The following is a 26,492-nucleotide window of genomic DNA, read 5'->3' as shown; positions in this document are numbered from 1 at the left end:
TGGCTGCTTAGCCATGGTTATGCAAGTGGTGTGTGAAAGCAAACTATAACGGCCACTACAAGCGATATCTGTCGCCCAGGTTGACTCCATTGCTTGATGTCGAAAAGCGAGGTTGAGGGCACGGAACGTTACCCGCTGTTAGATGTGCTCGTGCTCGATTTACTGTAACGGTAAGAGTGGCCGACGTTCTTCGAAATCCTTTCTGGGTTAACTTTTGTAATTTGGCGTGGTAGTGGTTACGGACACCGGCGGCGGCGGACAACTCCCGCTGCCGTTGTGATCTGATGACAGCTTTCGCAGTAAAACTATACGAATAACGTCGTCATACGCCTTCCTTGACTTTATCGTCTGTTGGCTTCGTACGGCTGTGTCTAACAGCAACTGGCCCCTCGGTCGACTCCCCTTCTTTTGTTCGTAATTTTAGAAAAAGGCGAGTCGTGCCCAGAAACGTAAGACAACAACGTTATTGCTTCATGCCGAGGCAACGTATTCTTTCGCAATTAACTCTTGAATCTGAACGAAGAAAAAAAAAAGGAACAAAGACGTTTTTTTCCTAATTGCTGCAAAATTTTATTGCGGGAGCTCTCGTAGTACATGCAGAATCTTGCTGGTGCGTTGTAGTCTGCAATGCGTCATTTTATTACATGAAGATAAGAGCGGATGGGAAACATTCAGTTGACATTCGGCACTGCAATATGCGTCCAGGAGCGCCTCATTTAAAGTCTTTGAAGGCTTCCTAATGAACTTTCAAAATTATTTGATTGCGCCTTTTTTCTTCATTTTAGCTTTTTGTGATAGTTTTAGGGGAATAAAAAAAGATTCTGCAACTCCAGTTTTAAAGCGTTGCGTTAAAAGTTCTCTATACGAAGGCGCAACGTAAAAGGAAGTAGAAAGGAGCATGTACGTAGACCGTTAAGCCACGTGCCGAGCGGAAAATGCGATGTAAATTTCGGAGATCGTGCCCCGTTTTAGAGAGAAAAAATATCGTCCTATATAGTCGCCCTCTGCTATAAATCGCTCGTCTATCCTATTCCGCGAAATGAGGCTTGGCGGAGTAAAAGCTTTGATGGCTGATATATTTGTGCACTGTCGCTTCGTATGCGAGCATCCTGTAAAATTCCACTGGCCTCGGTGAATGATGGGAAATGATGGGAAAATCTTTGCTGAAGTTTTAGTGCTGAATAATGGGAAAAAATCTTTGCTTTTTGTGTCACGCGACAATTCGAGAAGGCGATTTTAATGGTAAAAAAAATAGCAATAATTTTCTGTCGTGGATTTCGTGTTGACGACTCCGCGCGTGATTGCTCAACGTGCCTGCATATAGATTAGTGTCCATAGAACGATTCCTTTATAACGTGACAGTTAGTGGAAGGAAAATAAATTCATGATTGATATTCGCCGTAAGTTGCTGTATGGTGGCCTCAGTTATATTTCCTTTTGTGGTGGCATTAGGTATTCAATATTCTGCGAAGTAAGTTTTTAGAGTGGTGTCTAGTGTGAGAAAAAGCCATCTTTGAAAAAAAGTAAAGCAAAAAAGAACGGAGAAAAAAAGGAAAGCCGGCTACAAATAAAACGTTGCGTACTTCATGCAGTCTTTTGTGTCGCAAGGCGCAAGAAAATGGACAGGCTATGTAGACAACTCTCAATTTACGCGCACGGAGTGGCCCTTAGGCATAGCCATTGTCGAGACATTGCTTGCACCCTTGCGTCAAAAAGGATTGCTCCCGAACCTGCTTATATGGAAGTAAACGCCGTGTAGAGCGATGTTTTAACGCTCATTTTATGGGGACGACGTTTGATACCCCTCAGTATATTCTCATGTGCGCACTATGAGTGGATGTATAACCCATTTGGGGAGCACGAAGACTCGCGACAAAAGGATGTCACATACAAGGAAACCGGGCTTTGCAGCCGCATAAACGAGTGCGGTGCAGAGTCGTGAGCATGTAATTGCTTTATAGACAGGGCCCGTTTGAATTGCGCGTCTCTTATCGGCTGGCGTGCGAGACGATGTCGCCGCGCTACTCCGACGCTATATACAGGCTCTGTAACTGTGGCTTTGCGATAAGGAAAAATGACACTGGCCGCCTAGTTCTGCTTTCTCCTACAAGTGAACCTTACCGGCACTCCACTTATAAGACACGCTGTCGTAGCCTCTATCGTTTAAAAAAAGAAAAATGGTAAACGAACATTTGTATTCGGATGATTCTATGTCATAGTTCTCTCTCTCTCTTTCTCTCTCTCTCTCTCTGTGTGTGTGTGTGCGTGTGTGTGTGTGTGTGTGTGTGTGTGTGTGTGTGTGTGTGTGTGTGTGTGTGTGTGTGTGTGCGCGCGCGCGCTCGTTCGTTCGTTCGTGCTATGCGACGATTGTATCATTAGCGTACCGTCGTAAAGTTCCTTATGCATTACCTTTCAGTAATCCCCAGACGTGAAGGTAGATGACGTCAGCCGAAGTAAAGCTTAGTAACTAATTATAGATAACAGCGGAATAAAAATTGGGTGACCCTAAAAGCTTCGCCTTCAAACACTTAGTGCATGAAACCTTTTCGACATATTTCATGTGGCCATTTTTTTTTCGCGCGTGTGTGCGTTTCCTTTCTGCTCTTGGTTTTTAGCTTTCCTCTTTTCTCTCCTTTCTTCCCTCATTTTCTTTATAGGCCTCTCCTTCCCGAAAGAGCAGGCTGGCGTCGTGCCTCTATAGGTGGCAGTTGTTAGCCTGTTCCCTCCTTATTTCCTCGGTCATCGTGTTTTCTATGTGCTCAAACCAAATAATAATAATAATAATAATAATAATAATAATAATAATAATAATAATAATAATAATAATAATAATAATAATGCACCCACAACGTGGCTTTTAGAGAATAGGCGCAGTCGCGTGTGCGCCTTTTGTAGTGGCTGACAGTCTTTAAACTATGAAGTCATTATGATAATTGCATGTTCTGATGCCTGATGGCAATGTACGCTTGTACCACGCTTTATTACAGCTATATTTCATGTTGTATTGGGACGCATGCTTACAGGACGCGTGTGGTTGTAAAGCATGGAAATTACTTTCACTGCATTTCCCAGCATAGGAAGTTATTTTGCCTATATTCGCAAGCAGAGGCGTGGCTGTGTGTGGTAGAACATCCCGTAGCACGCAAAGGACCCGAGTTCAATCTCCACTCGAACCCAAACGAGCCTTGTTCGGTCCCCACTCTAAACCCAGGATTTTTTATCGTTTATTTTATTTGCAACGTTCTCGATTTTGGGGTCACGCATAAAATGATGATTTTCCGTTCACAACCAACGACGCCGACGCCAGTATTTCAGCGAAACGAGGTCTTCGATGATATCGCGTAAAAATGTCTTCTGTTGTACCTTTAAAGGCAATTTCAAAAGAAGCAAATTTCGTAGGATCAGATGGTATATATTTTCGCAATAACGCCAGCAACCGCGATCTTTTTAGCCTCGTACGCACCCACGCGCACACACGCACACACACACACACACACACACACACACACACACACACACACACACACACACACACACACACACACACACACACACACACACACAGAGCAGTTATCATAAATGCTACCATTGTCGTGATGTAATGGTGGGCCTACGGTCTTTCATGGTCGCGCTGCTCTAAGAAATCATTATGAAATGCTGTAGCTGCTCGTGTGCAACGCACTGTTTCATCCTTATGAATAGAAAGCAAAGCAAAACATTAAAAACGAAAGGGCAAACCAATTAGCTTGCAGAAAGCAACTGCTTGAAAACCGGAGCTTCCCAACATTTTCCTTTAGCGCTCGCTGCCTGAACCACGCCCTCCCTCCATTTTGCGGCCTGCAGAAATCTCGGCAATATATTCTTGTCGCGTTTTAACCGAGTTCATTAGTTTTGCCCTTCTAACCTTGCTCTTTTTTTTTCTTCCTACGCTGGTTTTGAAGAGAGACCAAAACGCACGGTGATTCACTTAGCGCAGTGATCTGATTCTCAGAATTTTTCTTTTTTTTTTTTTCCTTACGTGCTTAGAAATTATGTCAAGTGAAAATGGTCGATTAGGCCGCAGCTGTTGGCAGCTATCAGCGTGCCTCTTTTTATCATTAATGAATTGTTATGTATTTTTTAGACAATTGTTAAAGAGGGTACTGACTTTAATTTTTTTTCTTGTTGCATACTAGTGAAAGGTCAAGCCCTCAATAGCTTAGAACATATACTGCTGTGTGGGAGTGAACGCGCAAAAAGTAAATATATGATGTTTTTAAAGGTTATTTTCGGTCGCTACTGTACCCTGACGTCACAACATGGTATCAGCTTCTCGTCACGTATTCGCGCACTTTGTCGTGGCGTTTCCACGTCCGCTCCGAGCCGCCGTGGCGTAATTGACGCACGAGGGGCCATTCTGAAAGTTCTGGTACCTGACGTCACCACAACTAGCCGGACTAGCTGCGTGCAGTTAGTGCTGTAGCCTGACGTCAAGACGAAAATGTCGCCACTGTTGCATCGTCACCCCGTCAATGTCGGTTGGTGTGGCATGGAAAAATCATCTTGGATTAGGCTCGTTAGGAACCTCATATGGGTCCACCAAGCGGTCTGCCTTTTGTTTCGATGGCTATTTTACTTGTTCGTGGTTCTTTTCTTTTTAAGTAGCCCTGCATCATCTTTTTGAGCAGTCACAGCTAAAATGATCTCACAATCTCCTGTGGGATTTTTCTTTCGTTTCTCGTATCTATGAAGCATATGCGGAGTTGCGAGTATAGTTATCGCAAGCAGAAGGTGCTTCTTCTGTTCTTTCGTCCCGATGAACTTGCTGGAAGAGTGATGGTTGTCTAAAGGAGTAATTGGGTTTGGCACGCGAAATAACTGTCTCTCAGAGAGCACACCCCAACCAAAACACAAACAGGTAGAAGTGGGTTGACAAAGGGATCTAGAGAAAGGAAAGGTTAGAACTCGCGACAATGCCGCAGCAGGAGCTCCGCTATCGCTTAGCTAAGCGGCGTTAAAACCGATCAATCATCTTCGTAGGATTGATGTAGTGGAAGAAGGCAGCAAGGGCGTAGCGCCGTTCGTTTCAGCTAGGCGGATGCAAGGTGTCTTATTAGGGGTTACTCGGAGCTGCACGGGTTAGGAAGTCGTGTGTGTGTGTGTGTGTGTGTGTGTGTGTGTGTGTGTGTGTGTGTGTGTGTGTGTGTGTGTGTGTGTGTGTGTGTGTGTGTGTGTGTGTGTGTGTGTGTGTGTGTGTGTGTGTGTGTGTGTGTGTGTGTGTGTGTGTGTGTGTGTGTGTGTGTGTGTGTGATTGATTGATTGATTGATTGATTGATTGATTGATTGATTGATTGATTGATTTGTGGGGTTTAACGTCCCAAAACCACCATATGATTATGAGAGACGCCGTAGTGGAGGGCTCCGGAAATTTTGACCACCTGGGGTTCTTTAACGTGCACCCAAATCTGAGCACACGGGCCTCGACATTTCCGCCTCCATCGGAAATGGTGTGTGTGTGTGTGTGTGTGTGTGTGTGTGTGTGTGTGTGTGTGTGTGTGTGTGTGTGTGTGTGTGTGTGTGTGTGAGTGAGAGAGAGAGAGAGAGACATTGTGAAAACGTGACTCGACTACAGCAGAGCGCCGTTCTAGCAGAGAAGTATGGCCACTGTCACTGCATTACTATAGATACGTCGCACTGGCGGTGTGTGCGTGCGTGCGTGTGTATGTAACAAAACATAATAATAAGTATGTACTTAGCGGTTGAAGGGCGCACTAGGGGCCGGATTTCGCTATCGCGTTCAACTCTTAAAGGCGAAGCTTAAGGCTCCCCCAATTTTTGTACACACTATGGCTCTATAGTACACGACGCAGCAGAAGAAGCGACGCGTAGTCATCGTGCTGTAGTCTGGCCGAGCTATTTGAATTGTTCGTGCGCAGCGGCTTTGACCTGCGTCAGCCTGACAGACCTGTGCAAGATCATATGGCTGATTTTCGCGCAGTTTCAATCATCTAAATGTCATAAGATATCTGTCAAGGTGCCAAGGCTCGCGAGTTGTTTAGACGACAGTTAGAACTCGTTGGCAAACGTATACGGGACGATAAGTATCAGTCGAGACTCGGTATACTGTCTCAGCGGGCTTGGTATACACTGTGCAAGACGAGTGACCGGCTCACTGAAAAAGCACGCGTATACTATATATTAAACCGCTCAGCGCAAAAAAAAAAGTAGGTACAGCATGCAAAAAAGTGATAAATACGCCGGGTGGCCACTGACATGAATGTGGGACAAAACGAAGTACTATGGTGGCGGCCGTCGCTCTAGGCCGCTAGGAAAAGGTGAAATACTTTTGCAGTGCACTTTATTGTACGTACATACATATTGCATTCGACACGAATAGCCAACGCCTGTATCTGTCCCGCCTGCAGCTTATGGTTGTAAAAGTGGATAGCATGCAATTTCGGCTGTCTTTGACGTGCAATTTGAATTTCCCCGCACCATGCGGTGCAATAACATTTGGAATTGTAAGTCCATTCACTGCCGACCGGCAGTGTTTTCAGACTTTGTTCAAAATTTGTATGAGAGCCCCGCCGTGGTGGCTAAGGTACTCGGCTACTGACCCGCAGGTCGCGGGATTGAATCCCAGCTGCGACGGCTGCATTTCCGATGGAGGCAGAAATGTAGTAGGCCCGTGTGCTCAGATTTGGGTGCACGTTAAAGAACCCTTGGTGGTCGAAATTTCCGGAACCTTCCACCACGGCGTCTCTCATAATCAAATGGTGGTTTTGGGACGTTGAACCCCACATATCAATCAAATCAAAATTTGTGTCTGACCGCTGTAACGGTCAAGCGCAATTCGAATCGCAAGGAGAAATGTGCGTTTACTGATTCTGCCTCCTACAACAACACTTATCTCTGCGTGCATGGTTTCTGCTTGCTCTGGTGATTTAGCAGCTATGGCTTTGACCTGCGAAGTACGATAACATGGTTTCGATTCTTGGCCATAGCAGTCAGACTTCGATCTGGCCGAAATGCAAACACGTGCTCGTGTACTTTGTGCACGAGAAGAAAAAAATAACCTCGTGTAGCAACGTCGGTGTGCCATATAATCATATTTTCGTTAACTTATAGCTATGAGGTACGCTGTGTAGTTCATTAGTTCGGTGGAAACCGAAATGGTAATCTATATAGCAAATAACTAAATATCACCGTTGGTGGAATTTGTGGGATAATCTGTCACGCTCATACCAGACAACTCTTTTTTTTTTTTTTTCGAAGTATGTGTGCTGGGAAACGCGTTTTGCGAGTTTTCATGTAAAGAGCCCTGCATTTGTTTTCTGTCAGTGAGGGGTATGTCGGTCATTTCCTGCGTTTTGTGATTGATTCCGTAAATATCGTGCGTTTTAATTGGCAAGATGATGCTATAAGAGTTTGTTTACGAACGAGCTTGCGCAAAGGTGGCCGGCAATTTCATCCGTGTGTGATCACGAGGCCCTGTAGCAATATCTTATTTTATAACGTCATCTGTTCATCTCTGTGATCCCTCCGCTCTTGCCTTCTCTTTAAAAACCCGAAATTTCCGCCCCATGACTACCTTGTCTCTCATAATTAGATGGCGGTTTTTGAGACGTCAAACCCCGCCAACTATTACTATGCCGTCTCCCTAACACCAATCTGTTACTGTCAATGGCCAGCGGTTATCCTGGCTTCTCACTAACGCCCCGTCCCTGTGTAATTTCTTCTTTCTAATCGCATTTCGCGGAGGTGAAATGCTAAAGGCCTGTGCATTTTGCGTTGTCAGTGCATGGTAAAGTAGACCTGATGGTTAAAATTTACGAAGTCCTCCGCTACAGCGTCTCATATTATTATAGTGATTTTGAGACGTAATGTCCCAGATATTTTTTTCTTCTTCTTCTTGATTTCCATCAAGAAGACATTAACATACGTTTGTTCCTTACCTACTCTGCTCGCTTCCTATAACCTTAACGTTCCACCTATAATTTTTCCTTTCAATGACTCGATGCATCGTTCTCATATTAAGTTTCATTTTGTCCTACAGGTATCGGCCCTTTACGTAAGTACCGGTAGGTGCAGCTCTTAAGCACCGTTCTCTTAAAGGAAACTGGTGAACTGCCATTCGTGATCTTCAGTGTACCGCACGAGCTCCGTTTATGTCATGTAGGGGGTGTTTTAGCCGTATATATATACGTATCTATACAGGGTGCTCCAGGTATCTTTAGCTAGAGTTTAAGAATATGCCGACACACGCAATTATGACGCGACCAAATGCATGTTGCTGACCGTTGCCTGGAGTTAGACTTTTTAGTGTTCTAAAATATTGTTTAATTAGATCTGTTTAATTGACTAAGCTTTAAAGGAACGAATATGGATAAAAAAAATTTAACCACAGTATTGTAGATCGGTCAGCAAGACGTCTTAGACAGTTTCGAAGTTTATATCTGTTAATAATTCGTGTTTTTCTAATAACTACAAATGCCCGCGAAATACAAAAAAATACCACGTGACAAACCCACTGGTGCGCCCACGCGTGCCATGAGTTTGGTGCTCTCTAACATTCCGCCTACGAACGGTATGCTTTCCTCGCACCGGTTCATGACAGCGATAAGCGGTCACAGCTGTTATCGCTTTTGTAGCCGATAGCAAAACGTGTTCGTCCCAAAGCCACCACCATCGTTCCAGCCCTTTCGAGACAACACAATCGGGCAAATCCTATGCTGATTCGTACGCGGAACGTTAAGGAGCACTAGAATTGTCGTGTGCACTGGCGCGCGAGCGGGTTTGTCACGTGGTTTTTTTTTTTTTTGGTATTTCGTGGGCATTTGTAGTTAGCAGGAAAAGACTAATAAAGAGATATAAAGTTTGAAATTGTCTAATCAGACGTTTTGCGAACTGCTCTACAACTTTTTTATTGAATTTTTATCCAACTTTGTTTCTTCAAAAGCTAGTTAATTACAAATATCTAATTAACAATAAATTAGAATACAAAAAATAGTCTTAACTCCAGGCAACGGTCAGCAACATGCAATTGGTCGCGTGGTAATTGCGTATGTCGGCATATTTTTAAACTCTGGTTGGGGCACCCTAAGTATATGAAAACGCAAGAAAGAAAGAAAAAAAAAGACTCCGGTGCGTGGAATCGAACGCCCGACCTCTGAAATGTGAGTGCGAGGTCAAGGAGCACCTCTTCAACTTCCATACGGCAAGCTATTTATATCTACCGCTTATCGCTGCCGATGGACATTTTGGGGAAACTATCGTGTTTTCAGCATTACTGGCGAGAAGGCGCAATGAGCGCGCGTCGCCAGATCGTCACGTAGCGGTAATGGTGGTAAACATTTATTAAAAACAGAGAGGTTGCCGAACGGGGAAAGCAGCTCCTAGTGGGTCAGCTTCCCTACAGTACTAGGTGAAGTCCCTAGTCGGCGCGCGCTCTCATCTAGCACGCGTACTTTGCCCCGCGGAGAAGGGATGCACACGCGCCCGCTCGCTTCTCTCGCGGTGGGGACAACCGTACTTTTTGGGCTTTCACCGGAACGATTGTGTTGTAGTTACCGGCCTCACAAAGGTCACTGTACTCGTTGCACAGTCTCTGTTTGCGAAAAGGGCGCGCTTTTCAGACACAGCGTAGTAACAACTGCGACGCTTAATCGCGTTATCTGTACCTGTGAGTACGTTTCGTGTGCCATTTGTGTGTGAGAAACGCGGGGCACGTTTTGATCTGCTTGCTATTGTTCGCGTGACCTTGCAATTTGTTGCTATTGCTTTCATTGCTTCACCTTTGTGGCAATGTGGCTTTTTTTTTTTTTGTTTTAGGGCCACGTGTTCTTTGTTGTGCAGCCAGCTTCAGTTATATGGGTGCTTCCATTAAACACGTGTACGTGTAACCATACGTGTTTTTATACACACAACTGAGATAATGTTTTCTGTTTGCAAACTTGCCAGCAAAAAAAAAAAAATGCCCCCACCTCCCTGAAGGGAATCGTGAGAAAATGCGAATGCATTCGGTATAGTGTACATAACAGCGTTTTGCACGTGAAAACCCCGCGTTAGAAGAATAATGTTTTCTTTCTTTTTTTCTTACACCGTGCCGCCAATAGCACCGTTCGCCGCACTTTGCGTTTTTCTGTCGCGAGAAACGTGGTATGCATTTCCAGCTCTATTAGCTAGCGTGCATGGTTAAAAAATACTATGAAGTGAAGAAAACAGTGTTCTCGGCTCGGCGTTGACATTTCACAGTGGCGTAACGAGCAAACATTACCGGATATTCTTGGGAGGCGCCAACCAGCGAATGGTCGAGATTGAAGCGCGAGCGGACGCGAACGTGGGGCGCAAAGAGGAGTGAGAGTGAACGGCGAGACAAGGAGCGGCGAAGCACTGCACCAACCCTCTCCTACACTCTCGCACCACATGCTCCGGTTGCTAGGAGCGAGGATAAGCGTGCGCCCGCAGCTGTTGCTATAGGAGAGGGCGGTGGACGGATCCCGATGGACGCCTGACATAGCCCGGCTAAGAAATGCATTCGCATGAAAAAAAATTCCACGATATTTACGCCGCCCCCTTCAGCAAAGTTAGAGCGCAGTTCAAGCGTCGGTGGCCTGAGGCCTTTGCTCGGGCAGTTCGTCTTGCAGTGGCGGCACATGAAGCACTTCTACCAGTTGCGTCGCTCATTGCTCAGGAAGAAAGCGTAAACGAGGGAACTTGTAGATGGGGCACATTTTGAGGTGGCGGCAGCGTAGGCAGAGTGGCGTATGCGCAGTGGCACTGAAGCGCGTGCCAGATCTGAGTTACTAGATTGCTCCTCTCGTCCTCCACTTTTTTTATCATGCTTCCGCTTTCCCGTTCATCGCTTTCCTCATCTCTGGACACATGAGTGATTCAGTCATTCATCCTGCGCTTCGTTCTGCGTTTGCAGTCTCGAGCCACCCCTGTACGATTAGTTCGCTCGGTTATGCCGACGGGAACGATGCGGAACACACGAACGGCCAATGAAAGGTGAACGCCGTCGTTTTTACTATGTGATGTATCATTTTTTATAGGTTTGACAGTCCTGTGATAGGTAGGGTGGTTCAGTTTGCTCATAAACTCGTGTAATTTTTTCATAACCAAAAAACCACGAGTCGGAACCGAGACGGGTACCTTCCTCGTGCAGCGTTTACGATGATGTCACGCACAGCCCCTTCGTAGCGTAGTACAGTGCACATCATGCTGGTGCGAAAGAGGAGAAACTGGCAGTGTCATTCGAGGTTGCCATGAACTCTGACAGTTTCCCAGAACCTGGTGAGATGATCCCAGTGCTTGTTTCTTCGCTAGAAGATCACCGTTTGTTTTTTATCGCCTGCTCGGGAAAACAGTAATGTAGAACATGACGTCACAAACACAGGGGTTGCCTGCTTTTGAAGGCATGATACGGGAGCTGGCTAAGACCTCTAAAGTTGATTTTTCTGGGCAACTGATTAGGTGACTTCTAATCGTATAGTTTGGCACAGATTGTTAGTGCAAGCTGAAGTAAAGTTGAAAACTTTATGACGTGCAGTGTACTTTGAAAAAATTCGGGAAGCTGCGCTTTACTCATGCTTAGACTGCGAAAGCAGTCGAGCTGGTGGCCTTCCTCTCCTCCATTCCATCATTCTCAGTTCCCTTTCCCATTCCCTTGCTCAATTTTAGTGTGCATAGCTATGCTGCTATGACTAACCCTCTCCCCTTCTCTCCTACTCACTTCCCGTCTCCGCCTTCTTGAGTGGCCAATGTTATGCTATGCTTTCTTTCTCTTTCCGTTTCTCTGTTTTCGTTCTCTCGCCCAGAGCAAAGTCATCGCATGGTTCCCATTAATGCTTACTCCGCTATTGTGGCTGGATAGTAGAGCGATTTTAACGCTCGCCTTCGGATCGTGAGTTCCCGGGTTCCGATCCCGCCTCGTTGAGAAGTTTTTTATCTTGTTTTATTCTTGTCCTCTCCGCTTCTCTCCCCCTTTCTCTCCTCCAAAACGTTGCTAGGCGGCGCACTTGGCGAAGCTAGATGCAGCTATGCCAAGTGGTTGCTAGGCAACGCGAGTTTCTGCGAATGATCCAACGCCGAACTGCCGGCTCGAACAGCTCCGCGGGGAAAATCGCCCAAGTTCCCGTTTAAAGAAGTACGGACACGATTTTGAGGAGTCCCACAAGGGGCATTTTCCGTTTCTTTGGTGTGCACACTATCAACGCTCTCCACACACCGGAGACAGACAACACTTCTAAAGTTTTCGTCGCTGAGCATAGCAAGCCAGCTCAGTGGACATTATCCCGACGAGTGAACACAGTTGCACTTAGTTTGCGAACTCTGCGTCCTGCGTGCAGCCCAACTCGCAGAAATGGCTGTCACTGGCTGATAATTCACTCGTCGTTGTATTAGCGAATCACGTGTGACTGAACAGGCAGCTGTTGCCATAGGTGGCTTCAAGGTTACAAGCGCAGTACCCCAAAAAAACTTTCGGTCACCTCGTTTACCATCTCGTAACGTCGAAGTTGAAAGCACGTTTTTAAGTTCTTTTTTTTTCAAGGGAAAGAAAAGTTTCTCGTTAGTTAAGGGGCGTTAAGTTCAAGGGAATTTATTGTAGTTTTTATGTATAGCTCAGAAGAAGATTTATACTTTGCTAAATAAGGAAAGAAACTTGTAGAAAATGAGCGGGCTATTATCGAAAGCTCTTCTTGCCCACTGATGCTATTACGGCATATCGGTGGACGAAACCGGATGTCATGTCCCGCCGCGGTCGTCTAGTGGTTAAGGTACTCGGCTGCTGACCCGAAGGTCGCGGGTTTGAATCCCGACTGCGGCGGCTGCATTTCCGATAGAGGCGGAAAGGTTGTAGGCCCGTGTGCTCAGATTTGAGTAAACGTTAAAGAACCCCAGGTGGTCGAAATTTCCGGAGCCCTCCACTACGGCGTCTCTCATAATCATATGGTGGTTTTGGGACGTTAAACCCCACAAATCAATCAATCAGTTTCTGAGAGCCGGCTTCTTTTTCATCACTGTCATCTAATGACTCCTCTCCTCCTCTCTGACTTTTCGCTCAATGCTCCTCCTTGTCATATCTCCCACACTGCCAGCCGTGTATTTACTGGTGAGCCTCCTAGTTCTTTTTCTGCACTTTGTGTCCACGCTCTTCCTATACAAATACCTGAACACCTTTCCTGTCCGCCTACTGTCCTTCATTTTCCTAAGCCTCTCTTCGGATCTCACTATACTCTGAGCTTCCCTTACTTCAAAGCCTGTTCATCCCAGATCCCCCTTTACAGCCTCGTTCGTCGTCTTCCCGTGAGCGCCCAACGCGAGGCGCCCCACAGTCCTTTCATTTACCTCCATTACACCTCTGACTTCATGCTCACCACTGAGTTCTCAAATGTAAGCACTAGAACCATTACGCCTTTTTACAGACCTCGAGGCAGTTAGTACCTGTTGTATCCCTATAACGCGCTGTTGTTCATTATTGCAGCATTCCTCTTTCCCTTTGCTGCCGATGTTTTTTTCTTGTACCTCCATATATCTATCTTTTCATCTATACTCCTAGGTACTTGTACTCGCTTCCTCTCGGTATTTATTGGCTCTGTGTTAAGACCGCCTTGTCTTTGTGATCATTTAATGCCATAAATTCACGTTTTGTTGCACTAAATCCTAGTCCTGGAGCCTCGCCTTACTTCCCGCGTGTATTTGCCAGCCGCTGTATATTGTCTTGACTGTCCGCAAATCGGACAATATCGTCTGCATAAAATAGACCTGGAAGCTTCCGCTCAACCATCGCGCCAGCCTGTTTGTGTGACAGATTAAACCCTATGTTGCTACCTTCTAGCCCTTGCTGCATTTCCGATGGAGGCGGAAATGTTGTAGGCCCGTGTGCTCAGACTTGGGTGCACGGTAAAGAACCCCAGGTGGTCTAAATTTCCGGAGCCCTCCACTACGGCGTCTCTCATAATCATATAGTGGTTTTGGGACGTTAAACCCCACATATCAATTAATTACCTTCTAGCCCTTTTTCCGTCATCCCCATGTACAGCATGAATAACAGCGGGGACAAAGAACATCCCTGTCTCAGCCCCTTGTTGATTTCAATGCTGTCATTGCAACTATTTCTTCCTATTTTTTGCCAACTGCATTTTCTTAGTATATTTCTCTCAAAAGCTGTATACAGTCGTCACCTATGCCCACTTCTTTTAATATGTCCCACAAAATTTCCTGATTAACGTTGTCATACGGCCCAGGGATGTCTAGATAAGGTATACGTATAAGGGCCTTCTTTCTATTTTATATATTTCTATACACTGACAGGTTATCGTCTAACTGCCTATTGATTAGAATTTCATTCTGAAGTTCTCGCAAAATATTATTTTGCTCTGCCCATGCACGTGTCCATTTTTATTTTTTCTGCCTGCATCGCCAACCTGTATAGCACAGATGTAATGGTTAGCTGTCTATACGAGTGAATGTTAACATTTTCTTTCTTGCCTTTATAGATTAGGTTCATTCTACTTTTTCGACAAGTGTCTGGTATTTTCTTCTTCTGTAAGCAATTTTCTACGAATTTCAGCGGTGCTTCTTTAGTGCTATGTCCTAGCTCGTTAATGAGGCGGACAGGAACTCCACCTAAGCCCGGAGTAATGCGCTTAGGAGTTTTTCTTTCGGCCTTCTTCCAAGTGAAATTCTGAAGTTCTAACTCTTTCTTGCTGGCACTCTTTTTCATACTTTTTCTTCACCGGGAAGTCCCCTGGGCGACCTTTTTAAACGAATTGGCTGTTACCTTTCGGATACAACCTAGTGCTTCGTACCCTTCCAATTTATTTCCTCCTTCAGTGCATTGTGACTTCCTACCTAGCACTTTTAGGTGGCTCCAAAATATTCAAGGCGCGGCCTTCTTCTTTTCGCGATTGTCTCTCATGCAGCGTTTACTTTCACCTTGAATGTTTTGCCTCGACCCATTTCGGCACAGTGCTTTTTTTTTTTTCTCTAAATATATTTCCCACATTTGGTTGACTTCATCCTGTGGCCGCTTCTCCCTTTTTGCCTGTCTGTGCTCCCGGGATGCCTCGCGTCACCTCTCGATCGCTTCCCGGATTTCTCTGTTCCACCAACTTTTTTGGCTTTCTTTTTCCTTTCCAGCGAATAGTTTTCTTCTCCTTTACCATTTCCCTCGTCATTAGATGTAACATCTCAGTTTTGCCACTTCGTCCTCGACTTTTGGGGCAATATTTATTTGTGCGTTATTTAAATACGAGCTTACAAACTTTGATTCCATGTTCTTATTTTCAGTTTTATATCCCATTTCTAATGTTACGCGTTTATGATCACTACCCAAGCTGTTAATGCCTTCCTCATCTATTCTCATCTCTCCAAGTTTGCCATAGATTCCCTTTGTCATAAGACAATAATGAATGCTAGATTTCTTGTGTCCGACTTCCCACGTGATCTGCCCCTCACACTTAGGCCCCGCGTTTACTATCTTAAGACTATGTTGCTCGCAGAGATCTTGCAATGACTTGCCATTGGTGTCTGAATATCCGTCAAGGCTGTGTATGTGAGCATTCTTGTCCCCTAGAAGGATTATTTAAGCCCCATGACCAAATTGTTTGATACTGGTGCGTATGTAATTCATGCTTCTCCAAATTCTTTTCATTGCATGCATTTATTCCCCGTCCACAAGCAAGCTACGCCTAGCCACGTTTTCTTTTTCCTTATACTGTGCCCGAAACCCAGAAGTGCTCTGAACAGGTTTGTGTTACTCTATCCCATTTGGCTTTGCTAGGGATTAGCTTTCAAACAACCCACCTTTCCTTTCTGATATGAACCTGTTGCATCCTTGCCAAGTATAATTCAGAATTTGGGATGACCATTTCGTGTTTCTAAAAGGTGTGTTTCTGTAACCGCATAAACACCTATGTGTTCCTTGTTTAACTGCTCCTCAATCTCTAACCTTTTTGCCTTTTTTTTTTCTGCCACCTTGCATGTTAATGTAACTAATTGCAACGCGCGCCTTCTCTCTTTTTTTTAAAATCCTTTCTCTGCTTTTTTGCTATACGACCTGTCAAAAAGTCCCCCTCGTTGTTTTCCTCGTTATATAGCTATCGTGGACATCGAAGGACCCGCATGCCTCCAAAAAAGCTATGGCTCGTCCGGCAAGTCGCCAACGCACCTCACGACCTAGCCTCCCATAGAAGTGAATTCTGTCTCGTTGAAAACGACCCTACCTATGCGCCTCTCTTTATTTCCAATACCTCGAAGCCTTTCTCTCGACTCATCTGCCATATCTCTTTGCGTCGGCAACCATTTTTTGCGGGTTGCCGTCACGCACCGGTACCTCGCGCATGTCATGGGCCCCTTTCGCCAATGTGGTCGCTAGTCCTGCCGATTCTTCATTCAAGACACCGTTCAGACCGCCCGCAATTATCACATGGTTTCGTCCAATAGATTTAGCAGGCGTTCGAGCGTGGCACCAGAACGTGGCGGCACCCCGTGGCAAGAAGTGCACCTGATCCCAAACGCCGCTTTTGATTTCTGTCGGCTGCTGGCGAATAGCGTGCTATCTGTTGTTCGGCTACAAACAGCAGGTGCCGGCAGCTCCGAAGATAGTGAGCGCAGTCTGTATGAAAAGGGTGCGCCTGAGAAGATGAAAACTTTGCGCTCCCCTTCATGCACTCTCTACCGCGCATGACTCGAACATTTGGCCGAGCTCTTCATACAGCAGTGTCTGGTTTCCGTGCAATGTTTTCTCACGATGCTCGAAAAATGTTTTATGACCCCTTTAAACGGTTGTTGTCTAACGTCAGCGATACAGTACGGCAGTCGAGGCATTGATGTCTCAACTACATTATGCTGTGTGCATGCCCGTATAGCGTATATATAAAGTAACTCCGTCGGCAGTGCCACGTACGAGCGCGATGCTGAGCTGACGTAAATGAAGCCATGGTGCCCTCATTAGCTTATGTCTTCTCCTGACTCGACGGTTGGTTTCAAGATACTAATGATGGCTTTGCTTTAAATTGCCCTACGAAAGAGATGGTAGCGCATTTGCATATGTGATGGTAAGCACGCGCCTAGCGACATAAGGACGAGTGTCATTGAAGTTGCGTGGTCGCTGGATTTGTATAGCAGTTCTCGGCCGTCTGCGTCTCCGAGCTTCGGACCTTCGCAACACCGCACTGAGTTAGGGAGAAATTGGAGGCAATTAGGCGGGGCGAAATAGCATGTATATTAGACAAACGAGGTCATTCTTTCAACTCGAGCAGCGAACTTTGTTTGGTTTATATCTTCTCGTAATGACACCTTTGACCAGCCTCTGGAAAATTCATATATACTTCATGATGTGTTCATGAGTTCCCTCCCGTCAAAGGCCGGCTTGATCGAAATTTTACTTGAGCAAATTTGCCTCAAATTGGGATAACGATGGTGGAGAACTTTAGTGGTCCAGTTTTCATTTGCAACTTCTAAATTGCGCCTTTGTGAAATGACGCGTGTTCTTGGTGGTTGGTGGCCGTGGCGTGGACAGGAACTTTTTCAACAGCGAAGCTATGTCTTGTAACTTGGGCTCCGTCGCAAAAAAAAAAAAAAACTGTCATGAACTGGCACGCCTTCCTTCTCTTTACACTGAAGCTGTTCAAGCTATATCGGTAACTTGTGCTCCGTTGTACGAAATTCCGCAGCTGGGAATGCGCCACAGGAATCGGCAAAGCTCCACAACCGTGTTCAGCAAGTGTTAAACGAAAACGAACACGCGAAGAGAAAAAAAAAGAGCTGAAACGAAAGATAGAAAACCCAGATAATTAGAGAGATAGAGAAAAGTTGTGGCTGCTGCAAGAAATTATTTTTTTAAAAGCTAGGCTCGAACCGCGTGTAGGCGTTTTACGCTGTCGGAATTCAACGTGTGGCGAGAAGTTTCGAGTGGGTGGAAGTGACATTGTGCCGAAGTAATTCGACATCACCGAAAAGGTAGCGATTTTCCCGTCTATCCTGTCTATATACTGACCTGAACGTTGTGTCCTTGTAATGTGCCCGTCACGCTGAATAAGGTATTTGCCTCTGCATATCCTCCGCGTATCCGGTGTACCTATATCGGAGGCAGCGGCCGTCAAGGGCCCCAATTGGGGAACGATAGTGCTGTAGCGTTTGTTACACTTGTGTAAACGATTGTAGAAAAGTCTTGACAATTTTCGCACGGTGTAAAAATGGAACAAAACGTGTCACTTCCAAATCTATGTGGCCAACAATCTTTTCACTCGGTACCCTGCGCCCCGCCGCGGTGGTCTAGTGGCTAAGGTACTCAGCTGCTGACCTGCAGGTCGCGGGATCCAATCCCGGCTGCGGCGGCTGCATTTCCGATGGAGGCGGAAATGTTGTAGGCCCGTGTGCTCAGATTTGGGTGGACGTTAAAGAACCCCAGGTGGTCTAAATTTCCGGAGCCCTCCACTACGGCGTCTCTCATATTCATATGGTGGTTTTGGGACGTTAAACCCCACATATCAATCAAATCAATCAATCAATCACCCGGTACCCTGCACTAACAACTCTGGTGCAGTTTTTTTTTTCGCCCATATTTTGTTTCGCTTAATCTTGGAACACCGCCAAAGCTTTTGGGTGCGGTATTGAAACACCATTCTGACAGTCTATCCTATTACTTTCTTATGACGTCCTTCGCGCCGAGTGGTCGGCGATAACGTCGTTCTGCGTGGCGAGGCCATGGCAAAAAGGTGGGTGAGAAAAGGAATGGCTGCACAGTCAAGGCCCACCTCTTGTAACGATTCTTTTCCCGATCCATTGATTTTGCCGGCCACAATGGCTCGCACGCCGCCGTTATCGATCGCTCATTCGGTGCGAGCTGTGATGAAAAGGAATCGAGGGGGGAAAATCATTACAAACATGACCTCACTTCTCTGCATTTTTTTATACGAGCTCGTGTGACAGGCAGCGGTGTTCAACTCTAAGGTGCGTGTTTTTCTTTTTGGAGTTTTCCATCAAGCAACTGTCGAAAACTTGGGCCCGAGTTCACAAAGCTCGTAAGTGATCCATTTTAACATGATTGATATGTGGGGTTTAACGTCCCAAAACCACCGTATGATTATGAAAGACGCCGTAGGGGAGGGCTCCGGCAATTTTGACCACCTGGGGTACTTTAACGTGCACCCAAATTTGAGCACACGGGCCTACTTCATTTTAATATACGTCAGCCTTTATTAATATATTTAATATATTAGACGACTGGCTTGCGTTAACGTACGATGATCTCAAGGACATTTTTGTGAAAATGCTCCGTGGACAGGGGATTAGTTGTGGCTGAGTATAATTCAGTTTTATCATATTGTCACGATGTCAAAACAGAGGTTTTGCCGTAAAGACTGAGACACCAGAAGCAGGTCGATCTTTTTAATTAGAACGCGCAAGCGAGTTCTTCTTGCCCCGCCGCGGTGGTCTAGTGGCTAAGGTACTCGGCTGCTGACCCGCAGGGCGCGGGTTCGAATCCCGGCTGCGGCGGCTGCATTTCCGATGGAGGCTGAAATGTTGTAGGCCCGTGTGCTCAGATTTGGGTGCACGTTAAAGAACCCCAGGTGGTCGAAATTTCCGGAGCCCTCCACTACGGCGTCTCTCATAATCATATGGTGGTTTTGGGACGTTAAACTCCACAAATCAATCAAGCGAGTTCTTCTTCGTCCATTTCGTAGTCCTTCGTGGCACATGCACAACTGTCATCGTCTTTCTTGGACAAGCACGTGACATTTGCCTCCCTCCGAAAGAAGCATCGTCCCGATGCGCAACTTAGGTGCTCTACCAGGCGTATGAAGTGGTCGTACGAAAACGGTAACCGGGAGCTAATTAACTCGATAAATACGGTTTCATACGCACGACGTGCACGACTTCGGGCAAACACTTTTGGCGCTTAGAACTACAATTAGTGTCGGGAACGACTACGTAGTTCACGTCGTTCAAGCGTCGCGTGACGCTGTATGGACCAAAGTACCGTCTTAGCAGTTTCTCAGACAGTCCACGTCGACGTATCGGAATCCAGACCCACACTTTGTCGCCTGGTGAGTAGCTAACAAACTTGTGTCGGGTGTCGTAGCGTTGTGCATCTTGATGCTGCTGATGACAGATGCGCACTCGCGCGAGCTGTCTGGCTTCTTCGGCACGCTGAGTGAATTCTTCGGCGTCTACATGGATGTCGACCTGCTTCTGGTGTCTCAGTCTTTACGGCAAGACCTCTGTTTTGACGTCGTGACAATATATATATATAGTGCCCCAGCTATCTTTACCCACAATGATTTGATTTATATGTGGAGTTTAACGTCCCGAAACCGCCATATGATCATGAGAGACGCCGCAGTAGAGGGCTCCGGAAATTTTGACCACCTGGGGTTCTTCAACCGGCGCCCAAATCTGAGCACACGGGCCTACAGCATTTCCGCCTCCATCGGAAATGCAGCCGCCGCAGCCTGATTTGATCCCTTTGACCTGCGGGTCAGCAGATGAGTACCTTAGCCACTAGACCACCGCGGCGGGGCTATCTTTAGCCACAGTTAAAAAAATAATATGCCAACACACGTAATTACGACGTGCCCAAATGCATGTTGCTGACAGTTGCCTGGAATTGGTCAGACTATTTTTGTGTTCTAAATATTGTTTAACTCGATCTGTTTAGTTAATTGACGTTTAATGGAACGAAGATGGATAAAAATTTCAATGACTAACTTGTAGATCAGTTTGCAAAAAGTTCGATTAGGCAGTTCAGAAATTTATATCTGTTTATAATTAGCGTTTTTCTGCTAAAAACAAATGCCCGCGAAATAAAAAAAATCTACGTGACAAACCCGCTCGCGCGCGTGTTTGCACGACGATTCTAGTGCTCTCCAACGTTCCGCGTACGAACGACCATAGCCTTTGCCCGATAGCGCTGTCTCGACAGGGCCGCAACGATGGAGGTCGCTTTGCGACGAACACGTTTTGCTATCGACCACAAAAGTGATAACCGCTGTCGCTGCTTATCGCTGTCATAAACCGCTGCGAGGGAAGCGTATCGTTCGTAGGCGGAATGTTAGAGAGCACCAGAATCACCGTATGCGTGGGCGCACCAGTGGGTCTGTCACGTGGTATTTTTTGTATTTCGCGGGTATTTGTAGTTAGCAAAGAAACACTGATAATTGAGAGATATAAAGTTCGAAACTGTTTCATTGGACGTCTTGCTGACCCATCTACAACTTTGCCGTTAAATTTTTTTATCCGTATTCGTTCAAGTTAGTCAAATAAGCAGATCAAACAAACAATATTTTAGAACACAAAAAATTGTCTAACTCCAGGCAACTGTCAGCAATATGCATTTGGTCGCCTCGTAATATGTGTGTTGGCATATTTTTAAAATCTCTCTAAAGACAGCTGGATATCTGGATATATATATATATATATATATATATATATATATATATATATATATATATATATATATATATATATATATATATATATATATATATATATATATATATATATATATATATATATATATATATGACCAGCGGTTATCCTGCCTACGCGCTACATGCCCGGTCCATGTCCATTTCCTCTTATTTATTTCAACTATGATATCCTTACCCCGGTTTGTTTCCTGGTGCATTCTGCTATAGCTTCTTGTCTCTTAAGGTTACATCTATCATTTTCCTTTCCGTCGCTCGCTGCGTCGTGCTCAATTTAAGCTAAACCCTCTTCTTAAGTCTCCGGGTTTCTACTCAGTAGCTAAGTACCGGCAAGATGCAGCTGTTAAATACATTCCTCTTGAGGAGCAGTGGCAATCTACCAGTCATGATTGCAGAGTATTTTCCGAATGTGCTCCACCCCATTCTTATTCTTCTAGTTACTTCAATCTCGTGGTTTGGCTCCGCGGTGATTACCTGTCCTAAGTAGACGTACTCTTTTACAACTTCAAGTGCACTATTACCTATCTCGAAGCGCTGTTCTCTTTTGAGGTTGTTGTACAATACTTTCGTTTGCTGCAGATTCATTTCAAGGCCTACCTTTCTGCTCTCCCTGCCTAACTTCGTAATCATGAGTTGCAATTTGTCCCTTGAGTTACTCAGCAATGCAATGCCATCGGCGAAGTGCAGGTTACTATGATACTCTTCATTAACTCTTATTCTTAACTCTTCCCACTGTAGGCCTCTGAAAACCTCATGTAAGCACACGGTAAATAGCTTTGGGGAGATTGTATCCCCCTGTCTTACACCCTTCTTAAATAGTATTCTATCGCTTTTTTATTCAGTACTATGGTGAGAATGGATCCCCTGTAGATTTCTTTCAGGATGTTTATATATCCTTCGTCGACACCCTGATTCTGTAGTGTCTGTATGACTGCTGATATTTCTACTGAATCAAATGCCTTTTTGTAATCTGTGAATGCTATATATATATATATATATATATATATATATATATATATATATATATATATATATATATATATATATATATATATATATATATAAAGGTTCTTCGCGCATTTCTCTATTGCCTGATTGATAGTATGAATGTGGTCGGTCTTGAATTCGGCTAGACTTAAAGAAGGAACGAGAGAAACTGATACGCAAAAAGCCATTCAATGAGCTAGCGCTGAGAGGGAAAGTACAGGAATTCAGAGTCTCGCTTCAGAACAGGTACTAGGCTCTGATCGAGGAAACCATCCTTAGCGTTCAAGCAATGAATGATAGCCCCGCCGCGGTGGTCTAGTGGCTAAGGTACTCGGCTGCTGACCCGCAGGTCGCGGGTTCGATTCCCGGCTGCGGCGGCTGCATTTCCGATGGAGGCGGAAATGTTGTAGGCCCGTGTGCTCAGATTTGGGCGCACGTTAAAGAACCCCAGGTGGTCGAAATTTCCGGAGCCCTCCACTACGGCGTCTCTCATAATCATATAGTGGTTTTGGGACGTTAAACCCCACAAATCAATCAATCAATCAATCAAGCAATGAATGATAATCTGACGAGTATCATTACGGAGTGTGCAGTGGAAGTTGGAGGCAGGGTATTCATACAGCACACTGGCAAGCTGTCCCAGGAGACGAAGAACCTCATTAAGAAGCGTCAAAGCATGAAAGCCTCAAATACAACAGACAAAATAGAATTGGCAGAGCTTTGGAAGCGTAAGGTGTCCGATGTAAGAAGGTTATAACATGGAAAGAATTCAACACGCTCTGAAGAATAGGAAGCGTCAACGCAGTGAAGGGGAAACTTGGGATAGGCAAAAACTAGACGTGTGCATTAAGAGACAATGAATTCAAGGTAACTATTAATATGGATAGGATAGTTAAAACAGCAGAGGAGTGTTACAGAGATCTGTACAGCAGCCCGGGAAACCATGACCTTAATATAAGAACTAAAGGAAGCCCAGATGGCATCCCTCCAGTAGTGATAGAAAAAGTCAGAAAAGCCTTGGAAGTAATTCAAAGAGGCAAAGCTGCTGGTGAGGATCAGGTAACATCAGATCTGCTGAAAGACGAAGGACAGATTGTATCAGAAAATCTAGCCACCCTGTTTACGAAGTGTCTCCTGACGGGAAGACTGCCAGAATCTTGGGAAAATGCTAACATAATCTTATTATATAGTAAAGGAAATGACAAGGCCTAGAAGGATTACAGCTCGATCAGGTTGCTCTCCGTCGTACACAAGATATTTACAAAGATAATTGCTAACAGAATTAAAACATTAAACATTAGTGTTAAATGAACCAAAGGAACAAGCTAATATATATATATATATATATATATATATATATATATATATATATATATATATATATATATATATATATATTTTATTTTATATATACATTTTATTTATTTATATATATATATATATATATATATAAATAAATAAAATGGGTGAAAAAAGCCGCCGTGATAGTTCATTAGTGCAGTAGTACAGCATCGAACGCGTTATTCGGAGGTCGTAGGTTCGATTCCTGCTCACGTCAAGTTATTTTTTCACCCACTTTTCTTCGTAATTACATTACATTGGTTCTAATAACTTCCTCTATACGTTTCTTGGCATTGTTGTCTGTTAGATCTCATTAATATTGTGTCAAAGCACGAAAAACGCGCCCTTAGGTATACACTTCTTTCCTATATATATATATATATATATATATATATATATATATATATATATATATATATATATATATATATATATATATATATATAATAACCAGCACTCGTCGTTTGGCTTGTAAATGGCGCTGACTGACACTTCCACTTCTAAATTCACATATAACCCCCCCCCCCCCCCCCCAAAAAAAAAGTGGGTGGAGGGAAGGCCGCTGTGATAGCTCAGTGGTTAGAGCATCGAACGCGTTATTCGAAGGTCGTAGGTTCGATTCCTGCTCACGGCTGGTTATTTTTTTCACCCACTTTTATTTCTCCTTATTTACATTCCATTTGTTCTAATAACTTCCCCTGTACATTCCTTGGCATTATTGTCTGTTCGATCTCATATATGTATATATATATATATATATATATATATATATATATATATATATATATATATATATATATATATATATATATATATATATATATATATTGCAAGTGAGTTTAATAGCTACAATAGTTTCCCCATTACACTATATATGTGTGTGCGTGTGCGCCACGTTCGTATCGTTCAGTGGTTTATCAAGTGATAAGGACTATCACTTTCGCGCGGTAGCTGCCATAAATTATAACGTGCACGCCTTATCGAATGTCGCGATAGACGCTAGGTGGGCGGTGACCGGTCTCGCGCAACTCGTTTTAAAAATGAGGTGTGGGCAGTGAATTGGGATCATTTTTTTTTTTTTTTGTTGACGGTCGCTCGCTACCACAGGCACGCTTGCGGCGATAACGTTGAACTGATTTTTTTTTTGCTTTTCGTTGAAGGAGCCCAAGTTTGCTCCGAATAAAGCATCGTGTTCTGCCTGCATCGTGAGTGCCTTATGTGACACTAATCCTGTTTGTGGTATGCCATATTTGCGAACTCTGCCAAAGTCACCTTGGCGTTACCAATATTACAGAAACTTCGTGTCTTTCTAATGGTAATGATGTTAGCTTATCGGTAAGGAACGTGCGACACGATGACTTTGACTCACGTTTTTCCTGAGCGACAGGGTTGCCACTGGTGGCTACTTTCCGCCAAATTGGCGAATTTGAGAGGCCCGTGGGGTCCTAAACATGGCTAAGGTTTGGTGATTTTCACCTTAGGTCTCGACTGAGCATTCTATATTATGCATTCTATACTCGGTATCTTCGTAACAAATGAGCCACAACATTCTTTCTATTTTTCGTAGTTTTGTACGCACCAGTAGAAGGCATGCCTTACGTGCAATTTAGTACGTCCGCCCTGTTTCTCATGGGTATCTTCTCGGTTCACCTAAATTCTGGAGGCCCTGTTGCGTCCGCCAGTGACCTACCAGCAAAATTTAGGCCAACGGGCTGCTTCGCGTGCTTCGAGGCGGTGGTTTCGTACTAAGTTATTTACGTCTTTCAAAAGCTTTCCTAAACTTTCGCTTCTGAAGTTGGCGGTTGCGCCGCGCGTTTTGACCACAGCTCCAACTGTCCTCAATAGCTTGTCGACATTTCCACTGCAGTAGCACCCCCTAATTTGGTGTAATTTGTTATTAACATATTTTTCGGACAGGCTGAGAAGACTGCTTTTTTTTTTTTTTTGCATCCTTCAGAAACTGCATTGAGGTGAAAGTGTAGCGTAAGCATGACCGCACATAAAGGCGTGGTGCGGGCAGTACAGTCGAATTTATTTCCGTGGCTTTGTAATTAAGTCGTTCCATTATCGGATGCATGATTCTGAAATTATATGCTCTAAATCTGCTGGAAGTCTACGTGCGCCGTCCTTATATTGTTGCAGCGGCTGTTTCGTTCTGTATTCGTTATACAATTGAAACCGTCACAAACATTTGTTACGAGGCGCTAGCATTAAGGGACGCTGCTGGTGCATATACGTGCCCTTTATCGGTGCCCCCCCCCCCCCCCCTCATGGTTGAGCGGATGATTCGACACCAAGCTCACTAAGGCCTGCTGTTTGTGAAGCGAGTGATGCGACTGTAGCATTGAAAAACGTCAAAATAATTTAGGGTTATGGATGGTACCGTACTCCACCGGTGGTTGTTACTAGGCACGCCACACAAGTAGAGTGGTGACATTTTTCGCGAAATTTGAAGGAAAATGGTGACTTTTGGCTCCTCGTTTTGCGAATATCCCTCGAAAGCCAATGGCAGCCCCGCTGAGCGACCATATAGCGATGGTCATGTGATCGAGCGCCCCCCTTTGAGGTGGAGGGTAGCGGGTTCGACTTCCTGTCAGTGCCGCCGGGTGCGCACCTTCAAATGAGAGCACGACCAGGCGCTCCTTGAGTGAGATACTGATCTAGAGAAAGCATTTCGCTTCCACTCTCTTCAGCCTTGCACTCCCACCTCCCTATGTGGCACTGCGCTGTGCTGCCTTGTAAGAGTTG

The 26,492-nt window shown here is 44.8% G+C and overlaps 1 protein-coding gene across 8 annotated transcripts in view; it reads left to right on the top strand.

The window, feature by feature from the left end:
* The window catches only part of Efa6 (Exchange factor for Arf 6), a 325,427-nt gene that overhangs the window by 237,940 nt on the left and 60,995 nt on the right, over positions 1 to 26,492 (top strand). For 7 of the 8 annotated variants that reach the window (XM_075878819.1, XM_075878817.1, XM_075878820.1 and 4 more), the window contains one exon: positions 8,036 to 8,050. The exons of the other annotated variant lie outside the window; for it this stretch is intronic. In XM_075878819.1, coding sequence (XP_075734934.1) covers positions 8,036 to 8,050 — 15 coding nt within the window. The remainder of the gene's footprint in view (positions 1 to 8,035; positions 8,051 to 26,492) is intronic. 8 annotated transcript variants of the gene reach the window in all.

The sequence above is a fragment of the Rhipicephalus microplus genome, chromosome X (assembly GCF_043290135.1).
Source record: "Rhipicephalus microplus isolate Deutch F79 chromosome X, USDA_Rmic, whole genome shotgun sequence".
In the NCBI taxonomy this organism is placed as follows: domain Eukaryota; kingdom Metazoa; phylum Arthropoda; class Arachnida; order Ixodida; family Ixodidae; genus Rhipicephalus; species Rhipicephalus microplus.
Note: the sequence above shows the minus strand (reverse complement) of the source record. Positions and strands in the feature narration are given on the sequence as shown.